At 43.2% G+C, this 25,992-nt stretch overlaps 1 protein-coding gene and 1 non-coding gene across 3 annotated transcripts; one reads left to right on the top strand and one right to left on the bottom strand.

The window, feature by feature from the left end:
* The first annotated feature begins 18,798 nt into the window (after positions 1–18,798).
* TRNAY-GUA (transfer RNA tyrosine (anticodon GUA)) lies at positions 18,799–18,883 on the top strand. The gene is given in 2 exon segments: positions 18,799–18,835; positions 18,848–18,883. It is a non-coding gene; the product is annotated as a tRNA-Tyr (tRNA).
* A 540-nt stretch (positions 18,884–19,423) lies between these two features.
* LTA3 (Dihydrolipoamide acetyltransferase, long form protein) lies at positions 19,424–25,760 on the bottom strand. Of its 2 annotated transcripts, none has more exons than XM_048683821.2 (17): positions 25,346–25,760; positions 25,248–25,281; positions 24,387–24,436; positions 24,255–24,299; positions 24,057–24,130; positions 23,104–23,173; positions 22,611–23,009; positions 21,729–21,789; positions 21,607–21,651; positions 21,440–21,523; positions 20,839–20,915; positions 20,693–20,755; positions 20,416–20,486; positions 20,260–20,320; positions 20,119–20,179; positions 19,963–20,037; positions 19,424–19,878 (listed from the first exon to the last, which is right to left on the bottom strand). In XM_048683821.2, exons 1-17 carry the CDS (start codon positions 25,583–25,585, stop codon positions 19,820–19,822), a joined length of 1,569 nt encoding a protein of 522 aa, XP_048539778.1. In that variant the 5' UTR covers positions 25,586–25,760; the 3' UTR covers positions 19,424–19,819. The 2 variants fall into 2 exon arrangements, with proteins under 2 accessions (XP_048539778.1, XP_048539777.1); XM_048683820.2 differs by having other exon boundaries at positions 19,963–20,043; positions 25,346–25,757.
* Between the last annotated feature and the right edge of the window lie 232 nt (positions 25,761–25,992).

Genomic DNA, 25,992 nt, shown 5'->3' with positions numbered 1-25,992 from the left:
CTTGACTGATCAACGCGTAGTTGCGCTCCATGCATTGGGTTTCCGGGGGAGATAACAAGGCAGAGTAAGGAGCGTTTTGTTACATTGCTTAGGCTGGTCATAGTGGTAAGTAACTTGGACTAGTACAACATGCATATGTTACTAGTCTATGTTACTACTACATGAAGTTTGCCGTCGGAAGCGAGCCGATCTGGCTCTCCTGAGCTAGCAAGGTTTTTCTAGCCCACCCAAGCTAGCTGGCCCACAAAAGCTAACATATTTTAACAGTTACAAACGCCTAACTTTGCCCGGCTATGCTATAAGTTGCTCTTGCTAAGGATCCAAACGCTCCCTAAGTAACAACGCTCGCTAGCAACAAGGCTAGGAGGGGATTGAGATGCGAAGTTAATGGACGACGCCTAAACATTTTGGGAATATCTGATTTCCGTAGGATGACTTAACACCTAGACGGAGGGAGTACTACTCCTCAGTCCAGGTTTGATGGAATATTCGTCACCTCTTATCTTCTTGTACGTACTCCATTTGTATCTCACTTCTTGTGGCTTCGCACTCGCATGATTTTCCTATTCTATGAACCTATGTGTGCGTGTGTGTGTGCGTGTGTGTGTTTAACAGCATGTGTGTGTCAAAGAGAGCGACAGATCGACCTACTCCTACAGAGAGATGGTGTGTAGTGTAAGATTTTAGCTGCCAAACTCGGTGCATCCTCTCATTTCCGGGCGTCCGGTAGGGACAGGCGGACAGTTGCCACGCCCGCTCCTGACCAGCCTGGCCCACCCAAAGCCCCTCCATCGCCCGCGCGCGCTTCCGCCCGAAACGGTCAGTGCCGCATTCATGCCCGGGCAGAGCGGACGCGACCTCTCACTGGCGCCTGCGTTGAAGGGAGAAGCGGATTCAAGAGTGATGGTTGCTTCGTCCGTCCAACTTACTGCTGGGTCTATGTGATTTGACGGCTCATTGGTCATTATTACTGAGGTGGTAGGACTGCTGGATGTCCCACTCTTTCGGCGAAAGGAGGTACTAATAGATTATAATTTTCTCCATTCTTACGGCAGAGGAGTGCAAGAGCAGTGAAAACACGCAGGCTCAGTGATTACATGGCCCACCTCACACTATCACCATATTTTCTAGACACCGTGCGACACCTAACTCTTTACATAGTACTCCCTCTATTCCTAAATATAAGTCTTTGTAGAGATTCCACTAGGTGGACTACGTACGGAACAAAATGAATGAATCTACACTTAAAATGCATCTATATACATCCGTATGTGGTTCATGGTGAAATCTCTACAAAGACTTATATTTAGGAACGGAGGAAGTACTTCTATAGTACGTAATGTAATTTATCAGCGAGATAGTACAATGCTATGAAGCTTCCAGCTTCTGTTACATGTATCTTGCGTCCAAGGTTGCCCGTTGCAACATTTCATCAAATACAAAGGAGACTAACATGCATGCTATTGCATCTCAATGATTGAAAGATCATAGCAAATATGTACTCCCTCCGTTCCAAAATAAGTGTCTCAACTTTATGCTGCATATAGAGCAAAATGAGTGAATCTGCACTCTAAAATATGTCTATATACATCAGTGTTTGGAGTATGTACTAGTAGTTCATATTGAAATCTACTAAAGGACATATATATTCCAAACAATATGATAATCTCTATAACCAAGGTAGTAGGGACGAGGAGTGAATGGACGGATTAGTAAATTTTTCTCCTCGTCCTGCGAGCCACCGCGCGCGTGGGCGAGGGAGCGGGCATAAGGTGTACAGTACTACTACTACTCATGCAGTCCCTAGCCATTGAAACAGATATAGCTAAAGAAAAAATGATCCATGCAGTCCCTAGCCCTTGAACCGTAAACCCTAACCAGGCTTTAATTTGCTGGCAACGTCGACGCTTCCTAAGAAATGAAGTTTGCAACCCTTTGACCATCGGATCATTTTGTGCAGTTTCACCAAAATCGAGATGAGCATCCCTATGGCAAAGAAATTTAAGAAGATTGATTAGAATAAGATTACTGGGACTAGTTGATGAGACATAAACTCATCACAAATACAGTACGTAGAAGCCAGTAGAGATATGTGCGGGGCAAAGAAGTAGAGAAATATCCACATGGAGTGATGTGGGCAGCTAGAGCAGTGGTGCAAGCCGGCTGTAAAGGGCATTGTACCTGAGGGATGTCGGGCGTAACTCAACCTAGAGGAGGGGGCGGGAGGAGGCAACTACCCACGTCGCGGTAGTGAGCAATGGACAAAGGCAACCTCACCGGCTTTGTGAGAGAGAATGGCGGGGACCCCTGATCGGGACGTGCCGACAGTGGGTTTTCGCCGTCGGCGACGGCGACCGCATCTACACTAAGCATCCACCCCTTCCCTCAGCGGACGTGATCCGCCGGGATGTTAGAGATGTGGCCACAGTGGTTTTGTGCGAGAGAGTGTGAAAACTGAAGAGAGCAACCCCAGAAAGCAACTGTGTAGGCTCGTCCTGCCTATGTATATACTGGAGCGGTTTCCTTTTCTCTCCATATGAACCTATTTATATTGCATACGTTCCACTGAAGAAAAAAACTTTATTTATAAATGACGCAGCACCTACTACTCATTCTCCTATAAACCTTGCGCTTGGCATCTCCAAACTATTAACCTTGCGATTGGCTCTTCGCCTCTTTGGGAAGTTGAGCAATAATGGTACTGCAGTATATATCATTCTGGATATATGAGACCAAATGAATTGATGCACGTCCACCATGTGGCGAGGGTCAAGGGGCAAGGGCGAGTGTGTACTATTATGTCCGTTTCAATATGTACTACATATGGAGCAAAATGAGTGAATCTACACTCTAAAATACGTCTATATACATCAGTGTTTGGAGTATGTACTAGTAGTTCATATTGAAATCTACTAAAGGACATATATTCCAAACAATATGATAATCTCTCTAACCAAGGTAGGGACGAGGAGTAAACGGAGGGAGTACTAGTAAAATTTTCTCCTCATCCTGCGAGCCACCGCGTGCGTGGGCGAGGGAGCGGGCGTACCAAGCAAGCTTCTCCTCATTCTGCGAGTTGACGGGACACATCAAAAGTACTCCAGTGTATAGAGCCTTGCCTCTAAGCTGGGCCACACATGGTTTGCCTCTTTTTTAACATAACGCGTCAAGTCACAATTTGTTTGTTCACCCGTGGTAGACGATCATCCCTCCATCTAGTGGGCAACCAGTACATGTGTCAAGTTACCACGTGAGCTGCCTTTTCGTACAGAAATGAGCTCCACCATGTACCCGCGCAGGTGTGGTTGGGAAAGAGACGGGAGTACGTGCGTTGTGCGTGCACCTCTTCTCTTCGTGCACGTCCCCCACCTACGTGGGTGTGTGAGAGAGATACAAACCTAGACAAATGGCTTGTGCGTTCGTGAGTGCTTTTTGTTTGGGGGGGTTGATTTCGTGAATGTATTTGTGGGAATATGTGTCGATGACATCTCAAACAAAATTTTGCATGCAATGTGTGTGAAATGGAGGCCTATCCATATCATATATAGAGGGTCGGGCGATCCATGAGAAGAGAGGGAGGGGTCATAGATATCGATAGAGTCGAAGAGAGGATCAAGTGGGTGGGTGCGAAATCGATGAAGAGAGCCATCGAAATTGTGTGTGTGTGCAAGTCAAAGATATAGGGCGACTGACCTAGCTACCGGAACGTCAGAGGGCACAGGTCAAGTTTGTGTGTGGCAGGGAGACATGACTAGAGCGCTCGATGTATCGGTGTGTGTGTGTGTGCGAGGGGTGGGGGAGGGGTAGGCAGAGGCCTAACTATAGAGGTAGAACGACTCGTATATGTGTTGAGAAGGAGAGACCCAGCTATGTCTTGAGGGAGATCGGTCGACGTCCATACATAACTGAAGGACGGGAAATAGGATGGGACAGAGAGAGAGAGGAGAGAGAGAGGGAGGGAGAGGGGTGGAGTGCTGGATGGGTGATGGATTTGCTTCTCGAAGATGGTGGGAGAGGCCTACTAGACAAACTGAGGGTGGAACTGAAATATTATCAATAAGAGTGGGGATGTGTTTCTGTGTGTGCCTGTGCGTGATAGATTTGTCGGGACACATCCATGGATGATGAAGGGGAACCATGTGTTTGGTAAGCAAACCTAACTAGATCGGTAGATCAATTGTTGTTTGTCGGAGGAAGGGAGAGACACAACTAATTATGTAGATCGATCGACACGTGGGGAAAAACGAGTTATAAGGACCTAGCTAGCTATATGTATAGCGGGAGATCAGTCGGTGTACGTCCATTTGTTAGAGGCAAATAAGGCCCGGCGAGATGGATGGACAAAGAGAATGGAGCTAGGAGGTGGTGCGAGAGGCCCAGCTACTAGCTAGATAGGGGGAGGAGTGTGCGGTTGTGAGATCGATGAAGACCGTATGAGAGACATGAGGCAAGGACACATAAAGGAGGAGATTGAAGGTGCGTGTGTATGTTGTAGGCAGACATCGCTGGAGAGGTTTATCGATCGATGTGTGTCGGAAAGGAGTTGTGGATACTATGGGAGAATGACCTAAAGAAAAAAATGAATGTGTGCGATGGATAGAATGCTGAGGGAGTGGGAGGGCGAGGAGGGCGTGTGCATGCACGAGAGAAAGTTAGTGGTAGCTACAAAGGTTAGAGGATTGTGTGGTTGTAAGAGACTAACAAAGATCATAATTTGATATGAAAGTGGATTCATATATTTGAACAGGAGATCATAGTGTTCTAAACATATGCATGCATGAATATAGCGGTGATACACGTGTTGTGGTTTTGCACATGTTATACCATAATGTGATAATGTATGGCATTTGCAACTCACAGCTAAATGTCGAACAATCTAAACCATACTATACATCGAACAATCTCACATTTTATTTGAATTTGTGATAATGTGTGGCGTTTGCAGCTTACAACTAAATATCGAACAATCTAAACAATACTATATATCGAACATTCTCACATTTTATTTGAATTTGTGGTAATGTGTGGTGTTTGCAACTCACATCTAAATACTTGTAGGCGTAGGGGGCGGGGCACCATACATAATGTGATAAACATATTATACATATGAGACATGGTTTAGTTTGTGAAGATCTAGCTAGAGCTTGAAATGTACTATGATTTGAAATCAACATAAAGTGGATTCAAAAAAATCGAGTTCGAGTTCATATAGTACACATAGTTCATATGTAACTCGAGACTAATCATGTGGTGTGCTGTGAAAATAATACACAAACGATGGTTTAACTTGACAATAATGACGATTGTAGATCTTATTAAAATATAGAAACGAATTCAAATGCTTTGACTTCACAACAATCATTATTGTAGATCTTACTCAAATAGAGAAATGAATTCAAATTTAGTTCATATTGAAGCGGTAGTATATACGTTTGGAATGCATTAAAACGTTCATTTGAGTACTATGTTGCATGCATTATACACGTAGCGAAATATTTTAATTGAATATAACATGAATTCAAAGTTTTGAACGACATTTGTAGTGCGAATTGATTTGGTACAGTACATGTTAGGCTTGTCCGGAAATTTCAACCCGCGCCTTGTTAGCCCGAAATATTTAAGATATATCTTTGTCTCATTGTGCTCCGACAACTCCCTCCATCTCAACCCGCACCTTGCTATTCCAAAATTACAACGCGCGCGAAAACTCCCACCTCCTGTGAAATCCCGACACGAGAAATGCCCGTGATACCCCTAAACCAAAAGAACTGCCTCAAATCGGTGGGGGTACTTTCGTAACTTACCCCACATTTCAGACAAGCGCATCCCTAAGCCATGGTTCCCCACTCCCATCCCATCTACCCACCCATTCGTACACCGAGGCTGGGAAAACCCGCGAAGCCCCACACCCTCCTCCGTCCGCCACCCAACCGGAGCCTCTTCCCCGATGACCTCATCCACAGCAACACCTCGACGTCCCTCATCCATCGTACCAGATGAGGATCCGTCGTCAATCTGGTCGTCCCGCCGGTTCAGCCACCCCGTCCCTCGATGTTCCCCTCGTCTTTTGTGCCACCTCCATTCCCACACCGTCGTCTATACCTGCACCACCGGAAGAGCATCATCATCACCGTTTCCTCGGATGAAGCTGCGGCCTAATCGGCGCCACCAAAGAGGTTGTACACTAATCGCCGCATTTTCTTCTTGATTCGATCTCACGGTGCTGCCAGCGCTCGGTCCCGAGCCGACACGGTGCGGCTCCATCCACGGCGGCGTCGCCGGCCACTTCCTCCACGGCGTCGCTCCCTCGGCGGCGGCGGCCACATCAGTAGGAGCTGCTGCTGCTTTAGCTCTCGCTCGCACTGCTGCTCTCGCTCTTGCTTGCGATGTTGCTCCGATTTAGCTACACTTCAGTCGAACGAATCGACTTTTGGGTCAGTCGATTTTCAGGGGGTGGGGAGCTCGCCGGAGTTAAGGAAGAACCATCCGCAGCAGGGAGGGGGGCTCGCCGAAGAGGTACTCCACTATCTATCTTAGGGTTCAGGGTGGGGGCGGTGGTCGCCGGCGGTGGTGGGGCGGTGGCGTGGGGATCACCGGAGAAAAAGCTCGGCACAGGGGGGGCCTACAGGGATGGCCGGGGCAGCGGCGGACTGGCGGTGGGGAGTGTTATCGGGGCGGGCGGGGCGGCGCACCGCCGGCCGCGGGCGGCAGGGGGCGGCTGTTTGGCCGGTGGTGGCTGGCGGCTCAGGGGGGTGGAGGTTGAAGATGAACTACAGGCCCTTGATTTCGTATCCAACGGCTGCAAAATCGACTGACCGGAGATGAAAAATTCAGTCGACTGACGTGTAGCCTCACCTCTAGTGCATTCAGTTTCGACAGTAAAATTCAGTTTCGACAGCAAAATTCAGTTTCAACGGTTAAGTTCAGTTTCGGTAGTTAAATTCAGTTTCGACAGTTAAGTTCAGAGATGAGCGGCTGATGTATACATCTAGCACTTTGTGGTTATGTATTTTACGTCATCTATTGGAGATGATATTAGAATTCCACGCAGGTTAGCATTGTCTCTCTTGTCCTGCTTCAGCCTCGGCGTCGTACAACTCACCGGAGCTGCTCCAACGACGAAACCCTCCATCATAGCGGAGCAGTACCTCGGGCTCCATCTCCAGACACCTAAGATCTTCTTCCCCTCCTCCGATAGCCAAGTCAGCCGGAGCATCCTCACCGGCCAACCCAATCACGCTGAGATCAACATGGCTTCGCCAAAGAGGTTGTACACTTGTTGCATATCTTTTTTACTCTACATGTTATATATATTGTCCACTGAGCACACGGAGTAACGGGAAATACGATCATTTTATCCTACTATATGACAAGCAGTGAGGTACCAGGCAACTTAGCTATCCATGATGGACTCTCTTGAACGCCATCATTATTTATCTCTGCGCGTTTGAGTTGTGCATTTGTCGATTGCCCTGGGAGTTGAGCTAGTAGGGCAGTGGCCTGGGTCCAAAGTAATAGAAGTAGCACAAAAACATTTTTTTAGTGTAGGCTTTTCCTTGCTCAAGCCTGCCTACTGGAATCGTCAGTGCTTGAAAGGAAAAGTGAATGAAAAACATAGGAATTCGAAAGTTTCATATGGTACTACTTTTCATGAATTTGGTGCAAAGGAATGGAGCAAAGAAAAACTGTAGGATTTGTTCGTTTAGTGACTCCTTGAAAGAAAAACTGTAGGAATTTTAATTTCCACTTGTCCTCCTTTTCAAATTCCTATTCATGAAGCACAAGACTAAGAGGTAGTAGCATAATAGCATTATAACCGTACATTTTCTTGTGGTTTGACTTAATCTCACCATGCTTATTTGCATCCTGTGATCTTCCCATTCTTGTGAACCAAACACCCAGATTGGCAGAAATCCTCTGTTTTTAAATTCTCTGTTTTGCACGTGCATTCCTATCCTATTCCTATCTATTTCCTATCCCTGCATTGTTAGAATCCTAAAATTCAAACAAGCCCTTACACAATTACTTCTATTACAGATATGTGTCAAAGAAAACCTTGTGTGGTTTGTCCTGCTCCTGCGGTGCTGTGTTCCACCCTAGCTCAGTTGCTCCAACGACGAAAGGGTTCACCACAGCAGGGATCCGCTCTCCAGACTGTCTTTCGCCGCCTCAGATCTTCTTCCCCGCCGCTGGCAGCCACGACAACTGCATTACCATCATCAACTGAGCAGATGACCTTGAGGACTACATGGGTCCGCAAGAGAGGTCGCACTCTTCCGTGTCTGCTTACGTTATGCGTCGCTTAATATGATGACATGCTACTTTATCGTGGTGTTCACCTATTAGACTCTGAGTCAGGTCCAAACTTATGATGAAACTTGAGTTTTTAAATGGTTGTGGGGTACATATTGGGGCAGCAATCCGTATTATCTGTCTACTATCTGGTTAATCTCGGGTGTCTACTATGAGTTTCATGTTGGGTGCAAACAAACATTAAAGGAGCCATTATCTGTATTTTTTAACTAAAGCTATTAGCTGCCTGCTATCATTGGTTTTGGGTCTATCCATAGTTTGCTACCATCACTCTGGATTTGTGCATGCACTCCTTACATAATCTCACTATGTTTTATTCCTATGCATGTCAGATATTGTACACAATGGAACTGAACATGTAGAGAAAAAGAGACGAGCCTTGCGTGGCAATAAAATTTCATGCAGACGTCGCTCCATGGTGGGCGCAAAGGAAGCCCCCCCTCCACCCATTCCGGATCGTAATCAAGAGGAAGATAACTGTTCTAAGGGGGATTCAGAAGCAGAAGACCACTCCAATTTACCTCATGAGTTCTTCGCTCTAACTTGGCATGCTGATGTTGGTTATATCATGCATATGGTGCCTTGCATTGCTTACTTTATACATCAAATATGTCAACTGCTTAGTTTAGACATGCTTTGTGTGAATGCCATCTATTTAGTTTATTCATCGTTTATGTGAATTATGCAATGCCATCTTGTTTAGCCAGGCATCATATATGTGAATTTTGCAATGCCATCCTGCTTAGCCAGTCATCTTATATGTGAATTATATCAGATCATCCTTTTTTTTGTTACGTATTACATTTGTCAACAATGTTAGGACATTCAACTACTCTTCGTGTGCATCAGCCATTTGTCACGGTGATGGAAAATTCTGGAGTGAAAACAAGGTCTTCAGAGCAGACTATGCTATCTGACAAAGCACATATCTCGCTGGTTACGGATAGCTCCTCAGAGGAGGATTCAGAGACAGATGACCAGTCCTATTTCCCCCGAGGTGTATGCTCTAATTAACTTGGCAGGGTTATGTTTCTCATATCGTGCGTATGGTGTCTTGCATTGTGATGTCATTTGATTAGTTTAGACATGCTTTGTGTGAATGCCACCTGTTTAGTGTCTAATTACCATATATGTGAATTATGCATTGCCATCTTGTTGCAAGACATTATATATGTGAATTATGCAATGCTATCTTGTTGCAAAGGCATTATATATGTGAATTATGCAATGCCATGCTGTTGAGCCAATCATCATGTATGTGAATTATATCATGCTATCATTTTTTTGTATTACGTGTTCCATTTGTCGACAACGTTTGTATATTCAACTACTCTTCCTGTGCATCAGCCATTTGAAGCGGTGATGGAAGTATCTGGAATGAAAACAAGGTATTCAGAGCAGACAATGCTACCTGCTGAAGCAGACATCTTGCTGGATACAGAGAGCTCCTCAGAGGAGGATTCGGAGACTGATGACCAGTCCTATTTCCCCCCTGAGGTCTATGCTCAAACTTGGCAGGGTTATATTACCCATGTCATGCATGTTGTCTTGCATTGCTTAGTTTTTACATCATATATGGATTTCCATCTGCTTACTTGCTTACAATATAAATCATATATTTGAATTATATCATGCCATCATGTTTACATACACAACATCTATCTGAATTATGGCATGGCAACCCATTTAATAAATACATCATATAGTTATATCATCTCATCTTGTTTAGTGTTTACAGCCATCATATTTTGAATTATGTCATTCTATCCGGGAATTATATCATGCTATCATGTTTCCATAGGCGGCATGTATGTGAATTATGGCATGCCAACCTGTTTAATAAACACATTATATAGTTATATCATGTCATCCTCTTTACATAGTCATCATATTTTGAACTATGTCTTTCCATCTTTTTTAGTTAGCCATCATAATGTGAAATTGTATCATGCTATCATGTTTAGTTAGCCATCATATATGTGAAATTGTGTCATGCTATCCTGTTTGGTTAGAAAACATAAATGTGAATTATTGCATGCCCTCTTTTATTCCCCACTATCCATTGCACCTATCTATCATACAATGTATGTACATTCAATTACTTTTCTTGTTTATCAGCCATTTGAATTGGAGAGGGTGATGGCAGTATCTAAGGGAGTAAGAACACGGTCTTCAGAAAAGATAGTGCTACCAGTTGATGCAGATAGAACCACGATTGTACTTGCCCAAGAACCAGCCCCACCACACATAACCCAGACTCTCGCAAATTGTACCCCTACCCAGTTGGACAGAGAACCAGCTACACCCCTTCTAACCCCAACCCCAGCAGATAGTAACCCAGTTCCAGTTGACACAGCACCGTCTCCACCACAGAGCACCCAAACACGAGCAGTTAGTAAGGGAACTGCAGTGCCCAAAGCACGAAGACCACCACTCTGAATCCCAACTCAACTCTTAAAGGAGAAGAAGAATTGTTCTCAGGTCAGGTTATGTAGCTATGGTTCATACTCCTTTGCTCTTGCATCACTGTATTTACTCAGACCAACTATTTTCAAATTTGAAGGATGGAATTGAAACTCCAATGGCGCAACAGGTATGTTTTAAACTTGTTTCTTTAACTGATTTGCTGTTCTAACTTGCCCTATATTGATTTCAGTTTCAATTGAATAAACAGTTATGTTCTCATGTCATGCACATTACAAGTGTCTCTATAGTTTCCCACACTTATATTTTGTCTATTCTGCTTTGTCTTGAACAAATATTATTTGAACTGTGTCTCTATCTTGATTTGGCAACAAAAACTAGAATGATATAGACCATAAAGTGACCATGGTACATAGATGTATGTTTGTTTCATGTTGTTATCCTGTGCACTTTACTACTGAACTGATTTACCAAAATGAGTTTTGTATACAACATGGTAAACCTGTGATGTGTCTGCTTGTTTCTCTTTTAGAATGCGGACAAAATATTGGAGAACAATACCCTGTTATGCAATTGTGAAAGAAGTAATGCAGATAAGGTTCAAGATAGTGAGACATCCGTGTTGGTCTCCAAGAAAGCTGATAAAAACTACCTTGATGACAGTGAGAGAACCCAGAAGTCCTGTCTTGATGTAGTGTTCGAGTTACTAGCCACTACTGCTGGCACAAGCTCTTTGAACCCGCTATCTGAATCAGTTCGTCTTCTTGAGTCTCAGCTTCAAGTTGAAATACATCGATCAGATGTGTCGTGACGGGAAGCTGAAGGACTGAGGAAGTCCCTGCAGAATTCAGACGCATACTTTCTGGTGCAACAGCAAGCGCTGGAGGATTTAAGCGCCAAACAAGAGAAAGTTAATAAGCTTGCTAAGCATCTTGCCAGCATTATGGGTACCCAGGATATTGTTTCTTGAGATCTTCTGAAGTGGTTTCAGTTCTGGACTTGTTTTGTTGCAGCGTTTATTTGCACTGGTCGCCAACTTTGACAACCAGTGTATATGATATGTTGCTTTGTTCCCTATATTTGCACTGGTGGCGAACTTTGATGCCCAGTGGATGTAATATGTGTAATAGCCGTGATAGCCTAGCGTAAGTTGCTTGCTTATTTATTTCCTTGTTGTCTTGTTTATTTGTTTGCTTGTAGTCAGTGTTGTTCTTTTTCCGCGGTTTGCTAGTGGCCGCAATAACCTATTTTTTAAAACTAGGCCACAATAACCATGGGCTACATATTTATTGTAGTGACACTGGGCCTTCTACGGGCCGTAGAAACAATGGGCCTTCTACGGGTCGTATCATCAATGGGCCTTCTATGGGCCGTATCATCAATGGGCCTTATACGGGCCGTATGATCGATTGCCCAAACATGGGCCAATAACATACCACTTTATGGCCGTAAACCGGCTTGAGTTGGAATCGTCCATTCATGGGCCGACCATAATGGGCCGTCGTTAATCGACCGTATTTGATGACGCTATGGAAACGGCCCAACGTATTAACGGGCCGACTGTAAGCACGGGCTGAATTTGGCCCACAAGCAGAAAATGACAGTAATGGTCCGTAAGTAACCGAATATCCGAATGCTGGAAATGAGCCCAAGCATAAATGAGCCCTGAGAAGGACGAAAGATAACATGGGCTGGAAACGGCCCAACGGAATAATGGGCCGTTAATGGGTATAAAGTGATACACTGTTCATTACGGGCCAGTTTTACCACGGGCCGTTAATGGGCCGAGGGTTACTAAGGGCCTCATATGGGCCAAAAGACGTCATGGGCCATACATGGGCTGGAAGTTAAAACGGGCTGGAATTATATTGGATGGCCCAGATGACGCTACTAGGCCTAATTCGGATAGGCCGTAAACGGGCCCTGGGTTAGCGGGTTGTAAATGGGCTATATGCGAATAGGTCATTAACAGGCTTGTCGTGGGCCGGCCCGCCACCTTTTGACCAAGTCAAATGGGTCGGCCTTTTCACAGGAATGGGCCTCTATTGGGCCGTGCCACGTGTCGACGTATCATAGGCACTTTGGGTCCAATGAGTGGATGACATCTATCCCAACGGTTAGCCGACACGTGTTTCCTCCAGCCAATGATGATTTTACACATGGAAAATCCCCATTGGTCGGGGTTGTTAACGGGTTATCGGATCCAAAACCGGACCCGATAGCTTAACGGCGTTCCGTTACGGTGGATGCCACGTGTCGGTCACCCTTGACGAAAGCACTTCTATGACGCGCGATTTATCGTCATGGAAGTGGACACTTTCGTGATGATAATTTTGGTAATGTCATGGAACACTTCTACGACAGCACAAGTATGACTATCTTGATTCTATCATAAAATTTTCATGGATGTACATGCATGACAGAAAACGTGACCTACTGTGACAAACACGTATCATCGCGGAAGTATATTTTTTTTCTAGTGTTATCAGTCTGAAGCTTTTTCACATAAGCTTTGCAGCCCCAAACTTTAAGAAATGACAACTTGGGTTTCTTGCCAAACCACAGTTCATAAGGTGTCATATCGACGAATTTAGATGGTGCCCTATTTAATGTGAATGCAGCTGTCTCTAAAGCGTGACCCCAAAATGATAGTGGTAAATCAGTGAGAGACATCATAGATCGCACCATATCTAGTAAAGTACGATTACGACGTTCAGACACACCATTACGCTGTGGTGTTCCAGGTGGCGTGAGTTGCGAAACTATTCCGCATTGTTTCAAATGAAGTCCAAACTCATAACTCAAATATTCGCCTCCACGATCAGATCGTAGAAACTTGATTTTCTTGTTACGATGATTTTCTACTTCACTCTGAAATTCTTTGAACTTTTCAAATGTTTCAGACTTATGTTTCATCAAGTAGATATACCCATATCTGCTCAAATCATATGTGAAGGTCAGAAAATAATGATACCCGCCGCGAGCCTCAACACTCATCGGACCGCATACATCAGTATGTATTATTTCCAGTAAGTCAGTTGCTCGCTCCATTGTTCCGGAGAACGGAGCCTTAGTCATCTTGCCTATGAGGCATGGTTCGCAAGCATCAAGTGATTCATAATCAAGTGATTCCAAAAACCATCAACATGGAGTTTCTTCATGCGGTTTACACTAATATGACCTAAACGGCAGTGCCACAAATAAGTTGCACTATCATTATTAACTTTGCATCTTTTGGCTTCAATATTATGAATATGTGTATCACTACGATCAAGATTCAATAAACCATTTATATTGAGCGTATGACCATAGAAGGTTTTATTCATGTAAATAGAACAAGAATTATTCTTTGACTTAAATGAATAGCCGTATTGCAATAAACATGATCCAATCATATTCATGCTCAACACAAACACCAAATAACATTTATTTTAGGTTCAACACTAATCCCGAAGGTAAAGGGAGTGTGTGATGGTGATCTTATCAACCTTGGAATCACTTCCAACACACATCATCACCTCGCCCCTAACTAGTCTCTGTTTATTTTGCAACTCCCGTTTCGAGTTAGTACTCTTAGCAACTAAACCAGTATCACATACCGAGGGGTTGCTATAAACACTAGTAAAGTACACATCAATAACATCTATATCCAATATAGCTTTGTTCACTATGCCACCCTTCTTATCCGCCAAGTATCTAGGGCAGCTCCACTTCCAGTGACCATTTCCTTTGCAGTAGAAGCACTCAGTTTCAAGCTTGGGTCTAGCTTTGGGCTTCTTCACAGGAGTGAAAACTTGTTTATCATTCTTCTTGAAGTTCCCTTTCTATCCCTTTGCCCTTTTCTTCAAACTAGTGGTCTTGTTAACCATCAACACTTGATGCTTTTCTTGATTTCTACCTTCGCTGATTTTAGCATCACGAAGAGCTTGGGAATTGTTTTCGTTATCCCTTGCATATTACAGTTCATCACGAAGTTCTAGTAACTTGGTGATAGTGACTAGAGAACTTTGTCAATTACTATCTCATCTGGAAGATTAACTCCCACTTGATTCAAGCAATTGTAGTACCCAGACAATCTGAGCACATGCTCACTGGTTGAGCTATTCTCCTCCATCTTGTAGGAAAAGTATTGTCAGAGGTCTCATACCTCTTGACACGGGCATGAGTATGAAATACCAATTTCAACTCATGGAACATCTTATATGCTCCATGGCGTTCAAAAATTTTGAAGTCCCGGTTCTAAGCCGTAAAGCATGGTGCACTAAACTATCAAGTAGTCATCATACCGAGCTTGTCAAACGTTCATAACATATGCATCTTCTCCTGCAATAGGTCTGTCACCTAGCGGTGCATCAAGGACATAATTCTTCTATGCAGCAATGAGGATAATCCTCGGATCACGGACCTAGTCCGCATCATTGCTACTATCATCTTTCAACATAGTTTTTCTCTAGGAACATATCAAAAAAAGACGGGGAGCTACATCGCGAGCTATTGATCTACAACATAGTTATGCAAATACTATCAAGACTAAGTTCATGATAAATTAAAGTTCAATTAATCAAATTACTAAAGAACTCCCACTTAGATAGACATCCCTCTAATCATCTAAGTGATCACGTGATCCATAACAACTAAACCATGTCCGATCATCACGTGAGATGGAGTAGTTTTCAATGGTGAACATCTCTATGTTGATCATATCTACTATGTGATTCATGTTCGACCTTTCGGTCTCAGTGTTGCGAGGCCATATCTGCATATGCTAGGCTCGTCAAGTTTAACCCGAGTATTCTACGTGTGCAAAACTGGCTTGCACCCGTTGTATATGAACGTAGTGCTTATCACACCCGATCATCACGTGGTGTCTCGGCACGATGAACTATAGAAACGGTGCGTACTCAGGGAGAACACTTATACCTTGAAATTTAGTGAGAGATCATCTTATAATGCTACCGCCGAACTAAGCAAAATAAGATGCATAAAGGATAAACATCACATGCAATCAAAATATGTGACATGATATGGCCATGATCATCTTGTTCCTTTGATCTCCATCTCCAAAGTACCATGATGATCTCTATCGTCACCGGCATGACACCATGATCTCTATCAACGTGTCTTCACATGGTCGTCTTGCCAACTATTGCTCTTGCAACTATTGTTATCGCATAGCGATAAAGTAAAGCAATTTATTTGGCGCTTGCATCTTATGCAATAAAGAGACAACCATAAGGCTTCTGCCAGTTGCCGATAACTTCAACAAAACATGATAATCTCATACAACAATTTATATCTCATCACATCTTGAACATATCACATCACAACATGCCCTACAAAAACAAGTTAGACGTCCTCTACTTTGTTGTTGCAAGTTTTACGTGGCTGCTACGGGCTGAGCAAGAACCGTTCTTACCTGCGCATCAAAAACCACAATGCGGTATAGTGATTGCATCAAAAACCACAACGCGGTATAGTGATTGCTTTTTGATCTTCAGAAAGAACCTTGTTCATTGAATCCGATTCAACTAAAGTTGGAGAAACAGACACCCACTAGCCACCTGTGTGCGAAGCACGTCGGTAGAACCAGTCTCGTGTAAGTGTACGCGTAATGTCGGTCTGGGCCGCTTCATCCAACAATGCCGCTAAATCAAGAATCAAATAGTGATGGCAAGCAATATGTATATACCCACGCCCACAACTCCTTTGTGTTCTACTCGTGCATATAACATCTACGCATAAACCTGGCTTGGATGCCACTGTTGGGGAACGCAGTAATTTCAAAAAAATTCCTACGCACACGCAAGATCATGGTGATGCATAGCAACGAGAGGGGAGAGTATCGTCTGCGTACCCTCGTAGACCGTAAGCAGAAGTGTTATGACAACGCAGTTGATGTAGTCGTACGTCTTCACGATCGACCGATCCAGCACCGAAGGTACGACACCTCCGCGATCTGCACACGTTCGGCTCAGTGACGTCCCGCGAACTCACGATCCAGTAGAGCTTCGAGGGAGAGTTCCGTCAGCACGACGGCATGATGACGGTGATGATGTTGCTACCGGAACAGGGCTTCGCCTAAGCACCGCTACGATATTATCGAGGTGGATTATGGTGGAGGGGGGCACAACACACGGCTAAAAGATCAATGATCAACTTGTGTGTCTATGGGGTGCCCCCTCCCCCGTATATAAAGGAGTGGAGGAGGGGAGGGGCCGGCCCTCTCTATGGCGCGCCCTAGGGGAGTCCTACCCCCACCGGGAGTAGGATTCCCCCCTTCCATGTAGTAGGAGTAGGAGAGAAGGAAGGGGAGGAGAGGAGAAAGGAAAGGGGGGCAGCCCCCTCCCAATTTGGATTGGGCTAGGGGGGTGCGTCTGCCACCTTTTCCTTCTCTCTCCTCTTTTACACTAAGGCCCAATAAGGCCCATATACTCCCTGGGGGGTTCCGGTAACCTCCCGGTACTCCGGAAAATGCCCGAACTCATCCGGAACCATTCCGATGTCCAAACATAGGCTTCCAATATTTCGATCTTTATGTCTCGACCATTTCAAGACTCCTCATCGTGTCCGTGATCAAATCCGGGACTTCGAACTACCTTCGGTACATCAAAACACATAAACTCGTAATATCGCTCGTCACCGAACGTTAAGTGTGCGGACCCTACGGGTTCGAGAACTATGTAGACATGAACGAGACATGTCTCCGGTCAATAACCAATAGCGGAACCTGGATGCTCATATTGGTTCCTACATATTCTACGAAGATCTTTATCGGTCAAACCGCATAACGATATACGTTGTTCCCTTTGTCATCGGTATGTTACTTGCCCGAGATTCGATCATCGGTATCTCAATACCTAGTTCAATCTCGTTACCGGCAAGTCTCTTTACTCGTTCCGTAATGCTACATCACGTAACTAACTCATTAACTACATTGCTTGCAAGGCTTATAGTGATGTACATTACCGAGAGGGCCCAGAGATACCTCTCCGACAATCGGAGTGACAAATCCTAATCTCGATCTATGCCAACTCAACAAGTACCATCGGAGACACCTGTAGAGCACCTTTATAATCACCCAGTTACGTTGTGACATTTGATAGCACACAAAGTGTTCCTCCGGTATTCGGGAGTTGCATAATCTCATAGTCAGAGGAACATGTATAAGTCATGAAGAAAGCAATAGTAATATACTAAACGATCAAATGCTAAGCTAACGAAATGGGTCAAGTCAATCACATCATTCTCTAATGATGTGATCCCGTTAATCAAATGACAACTCATGTCTATGGCTAGGAAACTTAACCATCTTTGATTCAACGAGCTAGTCAAGTAGAGGCATATTAGTGATACTCTGTTTGTCTATGTATTCACACATGTACTAAGTTTCCGGTTAATACAATTCTAGCATGAATAATAAACATTTATCATGATATAAGGAAATAAATAATAACTTTATTATTGCCTCTAGGGCATATTTCCTTCACGGTCGACATCCAACCTCGAACGACTAGGAAGGCAGCAGCTGCAATATTGCCTCGCACCATCGCCCCTCTATCTAGTGCGGCAGCCGACGCCACCCAAGAGCGGAGCTGGTGGGGCCACCATAACTGCCACCTCGAACATCGCCTCCTTAAGTCACCTCGGCTAGCCACCCCTGAAGCCAAGATGTGTGTCCAAGGACATGGCGCCAACATCTCGCGAGGAGAGAAGCCCTGTCTCCATCGTCCGTGAGCGGGTGGTTTCTGGCGGTTTCTTCCGGTGGTGGCAAGGGGAGTGATGAGGGGAGGGGAGGTCGGGGATGGTGATGCACTGATGCCCGCACCCCTTGGAGTGACACGGACACCAATAACAACTTGATTATTACTATGGCTACCCGCTATGTGCTTTACCCCCAGCTTGCCAAAATATAGTGCATCGTTTTTTAGGAGAAAATATATTGCATCTTAACGACAACATGCGTAGGATGACTTATAAGAAGTTTTCTAAGGCTCTATGCATTGGCTTGTTGTGCCCCGACTACAGGTGAATTATACAATTTCATTAATTCAGAGACACAGACCGACCTTAGCTCAGTTGGTAGAGCGGAGGACTGTAGTGTTGCAGATCAATCCTTAGGTCGCTGGTTCGAATCCGGCAGGTCGGAAATATTTTTTTAATTATTTGTTCTCAGTCCTATCGCTGTTATCTCCTTCCTCTCCTTTTTTTCGTTCTTTCTGTTTATAATCCTTTTTGTCATGTGATGTACTTTCGAAATATGTTCTCAGTCCTATCGCTGTTATCTCCTTCCTCTCCTTTTTTTCGTTCTTTCTGTTTATAATCCTTTTTGTCATGTGATGTACTTTCGAAATATGTTCCCAACAAATCAGAGAGATGTGCGGCAATATGTAGAAGTTGCCGCCGCAGACCCGATCAATTCTGCTATAATGGGTAAAATCATCCCTTTGCCTTTTCTTGTCATGGTCATTCGGCCTGCCCTTGGAGATCAACATGAAATCCATGCAGATGTAGCCATCAACCCAACATCTATCTCCACAGTATATTGCATCTTAGGATATATGCAAGATACTCCCTCCGGTCCCAAAATACTCGTCAAAGAAATAGATGTATCTAGACATATTTTAGTGCTAGATACATCCAATTTTATCACACAGAGGGAGTATGACATAAACACAACTGGGGAAACTGACAAACAATCTGAGATGCTCAGAAGTATGCATATCAATATTGTAGAAGGAATCATTACTTATTACTGTCATCAAGCCATGTATCTAAGTCATGGGCAAAAACGTCTTATGTTGACAGAAATCCTCAGGAAACGTGGCAACAAACCTCAGCCTCAATAGTTGATGTTTGTGTAACCACATCAAACATGAAATGGCCGTAACTTCTCGGGGATCAGCTCCCAAATTAAGGAGGAAAAAACGCCGTGGAGTTGCCAACTCTCTTATTAATTTACAAAACTGGTTACTTCTTATGCGCTGGTGATCAAGCAACTGAAACTAAATTTGCACCTAGTGTCTTTTCTTGGGCCACCTTCTCCAAAGAATTCTTGGAAACACGATAACACAGCACCTTTCATTTACAAAAGCAGCCTCCTGATGTCGCTGAAGTTCAATGCCAGCTCCGTGAAAAACTTGCCTGTTCCACAATGTGACATACAAGGAAGAATGTAAATGACACGAGAGCAGACAGGTGAAATTACAGGGCTAAGACGATCAATACCTCCTACTTGCCCATCAAATATACGATGATCAGCAGACAGTGTCAGCATCATCTTTGTTACTACAGCAGCCTTCTCTGTTCCTGGACAAAGCAACATGAGTTTAAATATGAATGCAACTATTTTGAGCAGGGCGTCACATATTCAAGAAAATATACCGTCATTGTCCATCACAGGCACCACAACCTTGTTACCCCGACCAACAGCGAGAATGCCAGCCTGGCAGAAAGATATGAAACACGATTATCGGTACAAACTCAAAGGACCTCCTTATGACAGGACAAGGGACAAGGAGGAACCTGTGGAGGATTAATGATAGCACAGAAGTGGTCCACCGGATACATTCCTAGATTTGAGATACTGCATAACCATGCAGAGGTAAAGATGTCAAATGTGGAATATCATACAGTTTGACAGCATTAACTTGCAGTGTCAAACATGAACAGGTCACTTGCCTGAAAGTACCCCCCTGGAACTCATTAGGAGCAAGCTTCCCAGCACGTGCCTTTTCGGCTAGCTGTTTGACCTACAATAGTTAATAAGGGGGAAACCATAAATCTTCCATATCTACTGGAACACTGAAAATAGTCTACAATTATGTAAGAATTTTGTATTTTCCGTGCTTCCACATGCAAGCTTGATTCTGGTTCACAATAAGAACTGCATGCAAACAACTTTGGACACAAAAACATGCTGCTGAAGAATCTGCTTAAACTTAGAAGCTTGTCATACCTCTGAAGATATTGCTGATATAGTCTTTTGATCCGCGTTTCTTATTATAGGAGTCATCAGGCCCTAGAACAGCAAAGACTGTCATTAAAGAAGTCCAAGTGTCCAACATATGATAACAAAAACTTATGTTTACAATGCTGCCATACCTTCTCTGTAGCAACAGCAATAGATATATCCACTGAATCACACTTCTGGGCTTCTTCCTTCGAATTGTCCCAGTAAGCTGGCAATTAATGATAAAACATGAGATTTACATAATAGAGGCTAACAAAGTACCCCCTCCGTAAACTAATATAAGAGCGTTTATAGAATACTAAAGTAGTGATCTAAACGCTCTTATATTAGTTTACAGAGGGAGTACTAGACATACCCAGAATATGTGACTGAACATTTAAATAATCAGTCGAAGCACGAACTTCAAGAAACACAAACTACGATGCAATATCATTGTTGAAACTGACCTAAGTTAAAATGATATTTTTTTTTCATGTACCTTCTGATCAATATGGAAATGAATCGTGTTTGTGTTCAAGGAGTTTTATCATAGGATTCTACCACTGTCCCTAGGGACACCACACTGACACTGTTTTTTGAGTAACGAAATGTCTACACCAAGAAGGTTTGCACCTGATATATCTGATTTACAACAAAATCCGGTTGTCTTTCATAAAATAAAGAATAACTTAATTTTATATATTGGCGAAAAATGTTGCAGCACATCTTAAAAAAGAAATGTTGCAGCATTACCATTTGCTTCAGGGACGTTCCTTAAGGCAAGTGCCACAGCTTTTATGACAATATCATTTACTGAAACTTTAACACCGTGTTGCTCTGCAATATTAGAATGCACAAGGGAAAAGGGGTTACTCTGGTTACCAAATTAATGGAACATCGAAAAAGATGAAAATACACACCTTTGAGTTCATTCCTGAATGCGAGTAAGGGATCCAGTATAACATCTGGCAACGATATCACACATACAATCATGTCAACAAAGCTATTAAGATTACAAAAGGTACATAGAATGAATACAAACCTTTGGATAGGTACAAATGTGGAGTAGTCTGTTTGGATTCAAGCAACCTTTTTGCAATCACCTACATAAATGTATTTTGACATTGTGAGAAAAAAATTGACCAATTTAATCTGCAAGAAAGGCATATTGGTTTTTTATTTTGAAAAAAGATGTATTCCCTCCTATTCATTTAATTGCCGCTGGTTTGGTACAACTAGTTTTACTAAACCAGCGACAATTAATATGGACTGGAGGGAGTAATGTTATCAATAACAAGATACGTAGCAATTAAAGAGAAGGATCATTTGTATTGGCACTTATTTACACCTCTAATTTCCATCCCAGCATAAAAACTTCCTTCTCCTGCACCCCATTGTTTTGTGTCACTGCCCTCAGATGAAAGCTATTTTAGTTGTCAGGAAAAATGCCTCAGGGAAGTTGCAGGCACCAATTCCAACTAAAAGGTACCTTCATTTTCACTCTTCAGAGTAACAGCACTAGAAGCTCATGCCCCCAAAAAAAAGAGTTGCAGATTCTGTTGCTTCAATACCTTCATAGGGATGTTTTTTATTTAATGAGAAGCTGAAACACTTTGCATCAGCTTGCAGGCTTCTTGAGAGGAAGCAAAGACTATCAACAAACAGGGCCTAGATGTGGGAGTTGAGAAGCCAACTTCGTTGTTAACCAATATGTGGTTGCTCCCAACAAGATACAAAAATCAAAAGGCCTGTCAAATTTTGGCATTACAATTTAAATTTTATTTTGAAATAAAGTTAATTTTCAGATAGAATGGTGATCCTTCTTTTACAGGATGTGATGTGTAGCGAATACAAATCTGAATTAAGTCTTCCATAGAAGTGTTTGCTGATGCAATAAAATAAAATAGGTAGCCAAACACAGTACCTTGCGTATCTGAGTATTCGTTATATCTTCAAATGTGTCGCTCTTTGGTGAAGTTGTCTGAGAGTGAACTTGGGAATCACGAGCTGGTTGGGGCGAAGGTGCAGCTGGAGCTGTCTTTTCTTTGGCTGAACTTAAAGCAGTGCCTGACTTCAACGCAGCCAAAACATCACCTTTCAGAAGGGTGCCACGGGGACCTGATGCCTTCAGCAAAGAGGCATTAAGACCATGTTCTTTGATCAGCATCTTAGCTGCAGGGCTGATGCGGCTCATTACTGGGCTTTGTTCAGCTGCATCAACTTCGACAGTTTGTGCTGCACTTCCACTTGACTCATCCTCCTTATGGTCACCTCCAAAGGAGGTATCAGCAGGTATCTTTTCAATATCATCGGATTCTTCGACCTTCAAATGGGCATGGCAAAAGTAAGTACTGCTGACTTCAAAATTCAGTGGCCAATGAAATAATACGAAATATCAACTAAGCATGGAGCTATACCGTGACATAAATGGGTTGTCCAACCTGAACATCCTTTGAACCTTCAGGTACTAAAATCTTGGCCAGATACCTGCAGAATTGAAGTGGTGAACCAAAATGAAGATGTGCACAGATTACACAGATATGCATGGGACAGAAGAATAAACATAAAAGGCGGGCAAACACAAGTTGTACCTAGAGAAAGAAGTTTAGAGCAAAAACACAACACTGTATAACAGTTCAGTACAACAGAGCAATATGGTACAATAACAGAGGATTTTTTTAAAAACAAAAATTGGACTCTCTCTGTAAAGAAATATAAGTGATCTAAACCGCTCTTATATTTCTTTATGGAGGGAGTACAATATAACAACTAAGGTCAACGGATAGCGTACACATAGTTGCCACATAATGTCCATCCCGATAGTGATGAAATTGGTTAAAGATTAATCAGTTTCACGGGGATTACTGAACCTTTCTATGCACATTTCATACAGAACTTAATTACACCTGTGTCAACTAGGGATTTAATATCAACTAGCAAAAGCAATAGGGAGAGAAAGGGTTGTCAATGTAGTTTGGTTAAGTCAGCCAGCAAACCATATTTTTCTAAAAAAGAATGGGAAGAAATGTAACAAGACCTGGCAAAATATTCAGATTACTTGCAGCTAGAAAGAATGTGGGAGCCATAAATTTTGATGGTTGCTAGTCAGAAATAAATAAATTGGATGGCAAACTGTCCCAAGAGCATTCTGACAAGTTCTATCACTGCATGGGAATTCTAATGAAACCTATGTAACTTGTTCAAAGTGTAAAAACCATATTACGGTGAACTATGTAAACTTTGCTGAAAATCATTCCTTTAAGGAAACACTTGATATACACTATTATTTGTGTAATTCGAAAAGAATGACATGAGAAGAGTCAACAATCTCTCTTCAAATGCAATGGGAAGTGGAATAAGAGGACATTACCCCTCTTCAAGAGTTTCAAATTCAAGCGTGGCTTTGTCAGTTTCTATCTCACAGATCACATCACCAACCTCTATCTGCAAACAACATATAACTTTAGAAGGTACTATACCTGGAGTTGCTAAGAGAGAGAAATGTAAAGAACCCTATACTAGGGTATTCAAGGCATATGATGGAAGATTCCTATAACAAAAGCCTCACCTTATCGCCTTCCTGTTTTCTCCATTTTGTGATGTTACCTTGATTCTAATGAAAATTATGTTAGAGTCAAATATGTATAAATGGGGAAAACGCAATCATCAGGTATTAGTATGACCATTTTTAAGCTCTTACCATTGTAGGGGACAGCGCTGGCATCCCAATCACCATGTGTGGCGGAAGCCCTGCCAAAGTTATAAGAGCAAAATAATGATATAATGGACATTATTCGCTATAAATGTTCAAGTACATCTTCACTTGAAAATTAAGTTGCAAATGTAATAAAAGAGAGAGGATGTGATGGCACAAGTACATAGTGTGACAAAAGGATGTGCTCGGGATTCAATAGTAATTGTCATCGAGATAATACGTAGAATTAAGAGTCCTCAGGCTACTACCTTCCCTTGGCTGCGCATGAACTTATGTCGTTGTTTACCAATTATATTGAACAACGATCAGGAAGCACTAATAGTCTAAATCAGAAAAAAAAAAAACTGGCATTTCCATGAGGTTCAAGTTCACAATCAGGCATTTGCATTTCAGAGTTCAGTTGACGCAAATTCAGGCAGAGATGAATTGCACAGGATCCATAAGCTACTTCCTCTCTCTCAGTTTACAGGGCGTACGCGTACCCCTAGGTCGTCAATTTGACTAACCTAATACAAGTCATATATTACAAAAAATATACCAATATAAACTTCAGATGTTCTATTTTCAAAAGGTATAATTTTTGTGTTATATAGTTTATATTAGGGTGATAAAATTGGCAACCTAGGTATAGGTGTAGGACTTGTAAACTGTGACGGAGGGAGTATTAAACATTTGCATGGCTTGTTTATATGCAATAAAAATGGATGCACAAATTAATTCTAGTGCATATAATATTAGAAAAAAACATCTCCACCGAAAGCGCACGTGCATAACTGCATATGTTTCTCTGAAGAAAAAAAAACACATGCATTCCCCTGAGACCATGTTAAAGTTAGAACACTCTACCTGCCGACGAGAACCATCGGGCCTGCATACCAATCTGCAGTGGAAATACCAGATGAGTACACAATTACGCGAGAAAATGGATTAAACTTTTGACTAACCCTGTAATGTCCCCCAGTGGATGCTGGGAACAGCGTTGCCGGATTCGCTCGGGCCATCGTGGAGCTCCGAACCCAATCGATCGGTCCAGATCGGGGCTCGAGTGCGCTCCCCTGGTTCGCCACGGCCACGGGGCCATGTTGTCGCGGAGCTCCAGGGGAGGGCAGCGCAGGGGAGACGCGTGGATGGACGGCTGCGCGGGAAAGAGCGGCAGGAAGGCAGCGGCGCGTCCGGAGGAGCATGACGGCGGCGGCCTGAACACCGGTCAGGTAGGGTGGAGAGGAGACGACGCGGCGAGGTAGGGCGGAGAGGCACTTTCGGCGGCGCCGGATTTAGGAAATCGATGGTACCCCGTCGAGATTGACTCTTGGAGAGGAAGGAGGTCTGGCCGGTACAACTGACCGAGGGAGGGCTATTCAGGGCCGGGCCGGGCCGAGCAAAGAGCCACTTTACCTCTGATTATTCTTTAGATCACTTTATAACTTTTAAAGTTACAAGATTCTCTGGAAAATAGATTGACTTTTTTGAACGAGCATTCGGAAGAATGTTTTGCTGAGGAATTAAAAAATAATAAAACCCAGTAGCTGCAAGAGCCCCTCACAATTTGACATCTACAACCATCCAGCATGTATCAACGTTCCAATCCGCC

The sequence above is a fragment of the Triticum urartu genome, chromosome 7A, assembly GCF_056163025.1.
Source record: "Triticum urartu cultivar PI428250 chromosome 7A, HENAU_Tu73, whole genome shotgun sequence".
NCBI lineage: Eukaryota > Viridiplantae > Streptophyta > Magnoliopsida > Poales > Poaceae > Triticum > Triticum urartu.
This window is presented reverse-complemented; position numbering and strand designations above follow the sequence as displayed.

Excerpts from the sequence above, each read along its gene's own strand:
- LTA3 (XM_048683820.2), bottom strand. The coding sequence starts at position 25,585 with ATGCTCCTCCGGACGCGCCGCTGCCTTCCTGCCGCTCTTTCCCGCGCA. Across the intron at positions 24,300-24,386 it reads CAGCGCTGTCCCCTACAATG|AATCAAGGTAACATCACAAA; the intron begins GTAAGAGCTTAA and ends AATTTTCATTAG. Across the intron at positions 23,174-24,056 it reads TTTGAAACTCTTGAAGAGGG|GTATCTGGCCAAGATTTTAG; the intron begins GTAATGTCCTCT and ends TCAATTCTGCAG.